At 34.0% G+C, this 10,338-nt stretch overlaps 1 protein-coding gene across 1 annotated transcript in view; it reads left to right on the top strand.

The window, feature by feature from the left end:
- Nucleotides 1-774: 774 nt before the first annotated feature.
- The window catches only part of LOC110018526 (N-terminal acetyltransferase B complex catalytic subunit NAA20), a 31,131-nt gene continuing 21,567 nt past the window's right edge, over nt 775-10,338 (top strand). Inside the window, exons 1-3 of the mRNA XM_020715862.1 lie at nt 775-955; nt 1,034-1,124; nt 9,960-10,092. Coding sequence (XP_020571521.1) covers nt 878-955; nt 1,034-1,124; nt 9,960-10,092 — 302 coding nt within the window. The 5' untranslated portion in view covers nt 775-877. The remainder of the gene's footprint in view (nt 956-1,033; nt 1,125-9,959; nt 10,093-10,338) is intronic.

Genomic DNA, 10,338 nt, shown 5'->3' with positions numbered 1-10,338 from the left:
CGATTACCGCCAACCGCCTTTGATCACTGTCGATCGCAGTCTACCCTTGCCGACCACCGTCAGCTACCACTCATCGACCGTCATCAATCTGAATTGCTCTAGCCCGTTCCTTGCAATAAGTTTATCCGCATATCGACGTTGTAATTTAAAAGATTTTGTAACATTTTCCCTCCTGTGGGATAAGGGGTCTCTGTAACCATAAACTTATAGTGAATTATTACAACTGAATTAAACCACGTAATTTTTTTCCTTACAAGTTTTTCGCTTAAAAATTTATAATGCCACAACTAGTTATTTTCTATCATTTGAATGTATGTTGAATCATCCTATCATGCTGAGACGATAATACACTACTCTATTGTCAAGAATTTTCTAGAACAAATTAATTAATTTATTTATATATGAATATTTTCTTTATCAATATCATTTGATATCAAAGGAATTTTTACAAAATGTGACTCTACAACAGCCCATTTTACACATAAACCAACAGACCACTTTTTCCACGTGAATTGCAGTGTTTTCTACGACCCTGGACTGCGAGCGCATTTTCTGTCCGGACTCCCGACGTAGCTCTACGTGCGGCGTAGGTTATTCATGAGTTATTTTCAGGTTATTTCTGGATTATTTTTAATAATCTTGAAATAATTCAAAAATAATCCGCGATATTTATTTTTAAGTTATTTCTAAATTATTTCAATATTATTGAAAAAAATCTAAAAATAATTTAGAAATAACTCACAGAAACTCCCTAGTATTACGTCAAGAGTATTCTTGCTGGACGAAGGAGAAACCAAACCGACCGGATTGAAAAGGCCATATCGACATAAATCGATAGCCTCAAGCCGACCTGAAGCAACGAGTTCCCCTCTTCACGATGACGACGATCCGCAGATTTTGCTGTGAAGATCTCCTCCGCGTTGCTCCCGTTAACCTCGATCACCTTACCGAGACGGTGAATCCTCGGTCTCTTTATTTATTTTCTCTACTCTCCACTCACAGTTACTCATCTCCCTCCCGCATTTGTTCACAGTTCAACATGTCCTTCTACATGTCTTACCTCGCTCGATGGCCGGATTACTTCCATGTTGCCGAGGCCCCAGGCAATCGAATCATGGGTTACAGTAAGCGCCCGCAATCGACCATCTAACGCATACCTATTTGGTCGCAGATTATTCGGTTTATTGCTTTGATTGTTTTGGGGATTGATGTAGGGTTTAGCGTAGGATTTTCCAGACTCTTTTCGACTTAGTGGAAAAATGACCCGGCATAGAATCAGGACATTGGTCTTTTTTTGTTTATTTATTTATTTATTGTCAGGGTACAAATTAGCAGATATGTGGAGCTGGGGAATCGGGTATAAAATTTATTTTGTGATAAAGAACTTGTTCCAAATTTGGCATACTGGTCTTATTTGTGTTTTTTAATCTCTTACAAATTGTTGATTCATACCTTGGTTTAAGCTTGGGATGAGCCCTAGACTGTTTGAGAGAGAAATAGCAGGTCATAGAATTTCTCTACATGATTGGAAACAACATGGTTTAGACAGCGAAGCTCTAAAAAATTTTGTGGAAATTTTTTTTTGGCCATGGTAGTATAGAACAAGGTTACATGATGCATTGTGGTCTTATAAGATTAGTGACTTCTTTTATGTTGAAAGAACTACAAAACATAGCGGGAAAAGTACATGAATGTCAAGCCAGGCTGTCAGTTATAGGCGAGAATTGTGTGCAAATTCTAATAAAAGGGTGAGTACTCTTGGCGAGGCGAGTTCTCTCAACGAGAACCCACACTCCATAATTGAGTACTTTGGTTTAGTAGCTAAGCTCTCTGGACGAAAGGCCCTATTTGATATGCAGCTTTTGGATTCCCTAGAGTTCAATGTTTTTGTTGTGATGCCTGAATTGAACTTGTTGGTTTGAACAACTTACAAGACTCAAGCTAGGGCGAGCGAGGCAGTAAATCAAGGCTTTGGATGACTTCTAGGCTTAGTGAGCCATGAGATAATTATGCTAGTTCAGAGTTTGTGAGTTGTAGAACCCGAATTAAGCTTATCAAATGAGCTGATCAATTAGTCCCAGATGAATATTGATGTACGTCGGTTTTATGATTTTTTTTGTTTCCTCTAGTAAGTCATGATGAACAATAAAATAAGATTGAAATACTCAAATTGCATCGGGTGAGATCAATCAATCTCGAAGTTTCCTCCAAATTTTGGCAAAATATTTTGAAATTTCGTCAAGTGTTTACTTGTTAGCTGGTTAGCTGATACGGCAGAACAAAAAATTTTAAATTATTGATTGTCGGTTGACCATCAGAACCCATTTATTTATCAATTCTTTTCATCTTTATTGATCAAAGCCCCACAATTGTGATTATTATTCAATATTCTTGCAAGGACTAGGAGGCTTGATTGTTTTGTGTGCAGCACATTTCTTATGTTCTTTAGAGGTTGTTTAGAGAGGCATCTCTGTGTAAAGCTAGTGAACTTGTTGCTGGGTTTGAATCTATTATGAAGAATTCGAAGATTGGACCACCAGAAGAAAACGATCTAGAGCTAGCTTTGCCAACAAGTACAGTGGTATACGAGGGAACTTTTGGATAGAAATAAGTCATTGTCTTCATTGAGAATTCAGGCTTTGGAGAATTAGAAAGATTGAGGTTGTTGCCGCAAAGAATCAAGGCCAGTCTTTGTCTAGATGACCTCGGACGATATCGAGATTGTTGTTGAGGGCTTGATGACTTATGTATTGGCATCAATGGCCATTATGGGAAATATGTCAAGAAGCGTTTCATTGATTGGATCGAATAATTTGTGCATTTAGAGATGGTGTTGACGAGTAGCAAGTTTAGTACTCCATGGTGTTTTTTGGCCTCTAAAGGAAACATTATATTGATATTCAACACTCTTTAAAGTAAGGAGTTGGTCTCTAACATGATTTCGATGTTTTTAACAAAATTTTGTGGAAGCATTCCATGAAGGGACATGCTCTGGGTTTTGTGAGAATGAGCTTTGCCAACTTTGAGATGAATAGTAGCTAGGTAAAGATGCTAAGAAATAAGTTATTGATTTTGTTGATGATCTTCTCAAAGAGTTAGTCGCCGGAACCATTTTGTTTTTGTTAAAAGCTGAGAAGACGATTGCTTTAAGTAGGGGAAACTTTGAGATGAATAGTAGCTAGGGAAAGATGCTAAGAAATAAGTTATTGATTTTGTTGATGATCTTCTCAAAGAGTTAGTCATCGTAACCATCATGTTTTTGATAAAAGCTGAGAAGACGATTGCTTTAAATACAGGAAAGTATTGAGATTCTCTCCCTAGGAAGCAGGTTTTGATTTGACGGCTGGGTATTAGGCTAATGTTATGAAATAAAACTTAGAGGCAGCTGACCACCAAAAGATGTTGCCAGGGGAGTCCTGAATAACTACTTCTTTAAGCAAGATTGAGGAACTGCTTGTAGAAATAGTATCATTGAAGAAAGTGGTGCGGCCACTGAATCCAATCGAGTTTGATAAAGAAAAAGCTTCTTCTCTCAAATTTGAGAAGTTGTGAGTAAATAAAATTGAATATTCGGTCAATTGGCTCAATAGTCATCCCGTCGAGTTGCTTGATAAATTTGCCCATGAGATTCATGAAGAAGTTGACTACTCGAAGACAAAAGTTTTCTTGTTGAGCATGCTCTTGAAGGCTTCTCAGTTGAATTAACTTTTAGTGTTCGCTGAATTTATTTTTCATCACTTGATCCCAGGCTTCACAATTTGTTGGTGGATGAGTTCGACAACATGCTAACTTCTTTAATTGGTGCTTATGAGAGCTAGTTTTTGTTTTTTTTCATATCGGGCCTTGCAAGTTGCAAAGGGAAATAAGTGGTTGAATATAGTTTGTTTTAAGTTTTTTTGTTTTTTATTTCAACAATTTATCTCTTATGTGGTACTATTCAATCTCCATTTCAACATTATATTCGATCGAGCCAAACTATGAAACTTATATCAAGCTCAACAAAAAATTTATTAAAAGACGAATATAACATTACCTATGACCCCAAATCAAATTCTTTATGACAATTTTTTTTAGCATATGATATAAGAAATCCAAGTTTTGTATGTTATGAAATTTTTATCTATGGAATTTGAATACTTCTAAAATATCTTTTCTTTATTTTTTGTTCTCATAAAATAAAATTTCTATAGTATTTTATATTGACAAATGTAACTAAGATGCTTCATCAAATTGATCCTAGTTGATTCAAGTCTTAGTTGACTCTTTATTATGCTAGTTAAGTTTTAGGACAAGTCCCTCCTGCCTTGTGTGGATGGGCCTAATTTTGCGGCATAATTTTTGTCTTTGTGAGGGTAATCGTCCTTAAGGCCTATCCCTTGGAATGAGCTTTTCTCTCTCATTGTAGATCTTGTTGCTTCGGAGTCTGAATTTTTTTGTCAAATCTTCGCCTTATGTGGATGGGCTTGATTTAGCCTCAAGTTAATGCTTAAGACTATATGACACTGACCCGCGCGTCTTATAGACAGCTGGGCAGACAGACACCCTATGCAGCTACCTAACTGGGGACGATGCTGAAATTTTTGGTGATCCCGGACTTGTAAAATCATTCAAGGCATTATAAACTTTTAAAATGTCCAAAAATTAAATTATTTGATCTTTTAAAAAATAATTAAAATAATAATATTTTAAATTGGATTGTCGAGACATGAAAATGATTTTGAAAGTTTGAATTCCTTATATTTTTAAATGACTAAAATGTGAAAGAATTGGGGAGCTAAACTTTATTTGAGGCTAAGTTTAGGAGGCTAAACCTGAATTGAAATTGAATGACAAATTTTTAATTGTTGAAATGAAGAATTGATATGCCAATTCCATCACTGAATTCACAATGTGTCTGCCAACAAACAGAAGGTGATCTTTTTTAAGCTCCAAATGTATTTATGTAAATGGAAGTGCATTTTTGAAAATATTTCAAAATTTGAATAATTTCAGGGCATATTTTCTAAATCAAATAAAAAATACAACACTTGGAGATCCATAAAACTATTTTAGAACTTACATGAGTTAAAACTTTGATACTCTCAATAAATAAGCTATGCATGATTTCAAATTGCTGCACATGCCTCTTTATGAAAGAAATTGTCTCTCAATCACATTTTAAATTAGCAGTTGAGTCACTCAAAAGTTACAAAGTGCATGAAAGTGTGCTTACATATAAAGTTATATACTTGCACGTGCTCCAACCAATGTGTTGAGTATTCAACTAATAGGTTCGAGAATGTTGTGCGGGCTAATCTGGACGTCTTGTCTATAGGATAAAGTTGTAAGTCTCACCTCTCTAGTCTGATTCTCCTCACAAGTGCTGTAGTTGATGATTCTAGTAATTTTGAAATAAATATTCAAATCATCAAATAAAAATTTATAAGTCTAAATCACTAGTCCATTCCTCCTACATATAAGGATAGTAGTCATCAAAACTTATACTTTAAAAAGCTTAAATTAACAAAACTAAATGTCTTTCATTTGTTATATAAAAACTTTAAATTTTCAATAACCCCGATGGTGGCCCTCTTGATCGAAGATTTTAACTGGAGTGATCAATCTTTTTAATCGGGATTTTCAAAATGATCACTAAAATTCAAGCTAAAATTCAATCACTTAAAAACTAAAACGCAAAATCCATCCGCCCTTCGCAATAGTTTGTCGAGGGTGACAAATTTTTGATTGATTTCAGCTTACAAAGATTTAATGTCATATCAAATATATCGATATATTTACAATTAAAGTAATTGCATGCTAGTTAGGATGTAATCCGAGTCCTCTATCTACATGACTCTGCTGCCAAATAATACCACATAATAGCAGTTATAACCAAATCTTTCTGACCGAGTGATTGCCATCAAATGTCATCATTATATTATGGTTACAGCCACAACCCGAATATTCCCTAATTGTTTTCTATCTTTTGAGTTGTGAATCACAAGGGCAGACTTCATTGACATAAAGCCTTATTTTAGTTAAGGTCGACTTAAATTTGTTTCCTTAGACAAACATCCACCCTAGATCTACAAGGATTTCTTGGACAACACAACACATGACTGCTGACAAGAATCCTTCTATTAGGATAGGTCGACTATCTCTTCTGACTAAGTAGATCAGGGAATATGACAACCCAAGATGATGGAACGATGAGATCTTGATTGGGTTTCATCTTCATATCTCCATTATTCGTTTTATGCTTCAAGTGGTGAATTCTAAAATTTAAATTTTGTTTTTGCTGCTATTATGTGTTGAATACTAAAATATTAATTATTAGCCTTAATCGAAAGTGCTCTCCAATTATGGGGACAAATAATTAACCATAGTGGCTTGCGCCTATGGGAAACCTCGAACCCCAGATCAAAAATTTCTCGCAAAATGAGGGCGAAATCTCTGGGTAGTGTCTCATCTACAATCCAATATGTCTTCTGAATTGAAGTGTGAGAGCTTTATCCTAAGCTCTCTCTCTCTCTCTTAAAACAAAAATAAAAATGAAATGCAGAGAGTTCCTGTAGAGCGGTCGTTAATTTTTAGAGCCCACAAACTGTCTTGAAAACTACACATCTTTTTAATAAAATAGCCTCAGGTGTCCTTAAACTTCAAACACTTATTCAAACCCTTTTCCATTCATTTCCTAAGATCAAAATCATATTTTTCTTACCTTTTCCAAAATGTTTTGGATGTTCATTCACATTCATTCTTAGCATGGGAGCAAATTAGATCTTATATGCATCAAGCTTATCTTTACTGGATACTACCCAAATCAAGAAGGGCATCAATGCTATTTCGTAATCACTAAAAAAATGTATAGTTCTATGGATGTATCATTCTTTAAACATCAACTTTTCTACTCAAAGTTTAAAATTTTGGTGTGGTTAGAATTTATTTCATTATCTATCAACTCTTATCTAACCCATGGATAATGAACATTTCTCATTAGTCCTCACCAAAACCGCAAATTCTCTCATTATCTTTTTGGTATATCCAATCTACTAAAGCCTTAACATATTTGCAAATTATTTTATCTTGTCATTACGCTCATATAGAGTGAGGTTTATATATATATATATATATACCACTATATATATATATATATATATATAAAGAGGGAAAAGAAAATATCTAAAAGGGAGCAATCATCATATCTCTAGCTCACCTTAGAACCCTAACGTTGTTTAAGAACCAATTAAGTACAAATTTGTGAGAATAGTTTCATAAATGATGATACTAATGCTCACTATCTCGTTGGCTTAAGGAAAGGGGTAATGTCATGCACCAAACCCTCAATTTATAATTTCATCACTTGTAAAGGATTTTCACCTGAATTTTATGCTTTTGTCATTTTTGATAAAGCACAAAATCTAAACATGTTCATTAGACTCTTAAAATCCCCAAGTGCAAGAATGCTATAATTGTGGAAATCTAGATCTCATAAAGGAATGTATGTGGGAAGTTTTTGAAGTTTCACCAAATAAAAAATGTTAATTGCTAATAAATTACAATGTTAAATATAGAGCATGTAGGAGTGGAAAATTTTAAAGCTCAACTTGTTAAAAATGTTACTCTCAAACTTATAGTATTGACTATGAAGAAGCCATTGCCCATTGGCAGACTTAACGCAATTTGAATTTTGCCTCTTTTGCTGCAAATTTGAGCTAGTTTCAAAATCTACTTGATATTAAGATTGATTTTCTTAATTTAGACATTGAGGAGAAAGTATATTTTGGAGATCAGGACATGAATTTGGAACTTAAAGAAAAACCAATGAGATATGGATATTTAATGAAAGCTCTACATACAGTCTTAAATAGTTTTCTCGGGTTTGGTTTTACTGATTTTCTAAATATGTTTAAAAAATATGAGTACACTCGAGACCAAGTTGACTACTCTTTTCTTAATAAGGCTCATCCCAATAAAAAAATGCAATCCATATATACTAGGAAATGTGCATTAGTTGGTTTAAACTTAAAAATCGAGGCAAACCAAATGTAATTGGTTGGTTTGGTTCAGTTTATTTAAAAGAATATTTAATATTTTATTTGGAAGTAACGTTTGTTTGGATTCTGGTTATTAATCTGGTTAAAATAATTATCTAAATCAAATAACGAGAATGTCATGAAAAAGTAACAAAAAATTATTTCTCCTTTTAGTTTCTTTTTTGAAAGCTATGGCCAGACCCGTACTCACACCTTACAGGAAGTAAGCAATAAATTGAATAGGAAAGCATTACAGCAAAGCATGTTTTGGATCTGCCTGAAAGTATGAAGTTGATGAGAGAAGCAACCGAACTGACAGAAGGTATGCCCTTCTATCAGTAATGTAATATTCGGTCGGTGAAACCAAAATTGAATCAATGAATCAAACTCTATTGCGGTGTGGTTCTACCCATTATTTGGCTGGTTTGATTTTGCCAATATTTTATCTCGGCTTAGTGAATTGAATAAGTCCATCAATTAATCCATTCAAACTGACATAATGCACACCCTTAATACTTATAGATATTCTTATATTGATGATGCCTTCGATAAAAAGCTAACCACATTAGAAGGGTTTTTGGAAAAGAAGTTTGAGGTAAAAGATTTAAGAAATAATAATAAAAAAATGGCATGAACGTGGTACTATAAGAATAAATTATTTCTTTATTTAAAAGATATTATATTTTAATCTACTTGAAGAAAAGCATGCATGGGTTTTAAGCTCGTTGAAACTGAAATGGAAGCAACAAAAATTAGGTTTACAGTTCGCAGCATATGCATTGATAAAAGGTTGGTGTTACCGCCTTTTGTGCAAGCTCATAGGGCAGTCTAAAAAGACCTTGTCTTTCACTTTTAACTTTTGTTTAACTCAATAAGAAGCATGTGCTCGATTTGTTCATTATGTGAGTTGAAGACAAATATGAATTTTGAGCTTGATTTTTAAAAGCATGAATGAAACTTTATTTGATCATTTTTGGCTCATCACCGACTTGTTATAAATATATAGATCAAAATATTTTTATATTTTGTAGATTTATTAATTGGTTATTACATTAGTAGAATCATTTTATTTGTTTTTGGCATTCTTTATTTATTTTTATTTATTTGAAATTAGCTCATTCTTCACTCATGCTTGATTCAAATTCTAAGGAGCTGAGCATCAACACTTTCTTCACGGATAATTTCAGAAGCGAGCTGAATACATTCACAGCAAAGTTGAAACGAGTAGAACATAACAAACAGCTTACTCACTCAAGCTTGGTTTATGTACACCCTGCACTCTCATGAACTTCTCCCTTAACAGCCTCAATATTGGATTCCATGTTACTGGTGGATGCTTAACACACGAACAACCTCACTTAAGATCACATCGAAGTTGTTAACCATATTCTAGTTGTATAAAAACTCATTTATCAAGGAAATAAAAATTTTCACTGATCGGTTGGAGATGCGTTAGATTGAAGGCTCAGTTTTTGTTATTTTACTTGGAACTATCTATGCAATCTAGGCATTGCATGTTCTTATGAAAACTTATTTGAGAAAACGATTATTATGTCAGAACACTCGTCGCTTGTTAGCAGATGCTTGATTAGAGAATTAAACATACCATTTTTATAGTGAAAGAATCATGTGCTATGTCTAATTCTCTAACATACGGAAGATCTCTTCTTACTTTCTACTTCTCTCTTTCGGCTCCTTATAAGATAGCCAATGCTGTGCTTGTTAAAGGTTTTGCAAAGGTGAATTTCATACCGTTAGAGTTTGGTTTAATGCAATATTATGTTTTTGATTTGAAACATTGATTTTATGGCATACTGCTGCTTTATTTCTTGGGAACGGTTCATGTCCTTTGGTCATGTTTTGTTTCATACTCATCGCTCAATTATCTTTGGTTTTCTTGATGATATATTTAAGTAATGAATATTTGTAATGCAAATACTGCAGTAATGGGCAAGGTAGAAGGCCAGGGTGAATCTTGGCATGGTCATGTCACTGCAGTAACAGTTGCTTCTGAGTATCGAAGGCAGCATTTAGCTAAGAAACTTATGCACTTGCTTGAGGACATCAGTGATAAGATGTAATGTACACAAACTTTTTTCTAGCTGTTGCAAATCTACTTCACTTGTGTATTGCTACAATTACAATAGTTTCAATTATTGTCTATATCTATCGTTTTTTTTTTTATGGATTTTTAATAGGGTTATGTATGCTCCCAAAAGATTTTGCAAAAACTTTCAGATTTTCCAATTATATGTGCCCCAAGCCTCGGTGGTCCAGTTATAAAAGGTGGGCCATACAATCAGCTAGGCTTGTGGCACATGTC

Source organism: Phalaenopsis equestris, unplaced genomic scaffold (genome assembly GCF_001263595.1).
Source record: "Phalaenopsis equestris unplaced genomic scaffold, ASM126359v1 Scaffold000024, whole genome shotgun sequence".
NCBI lineage: Eukaryota > Viridiplantae > Streptophyta > Magnoliopsida > Asparagales > Orchidaceae > Phalaenopsis > Phalaenopsis equestris.
This window is presented reverse-complemented; position numbering and strand designations above follow the sequence as displayed.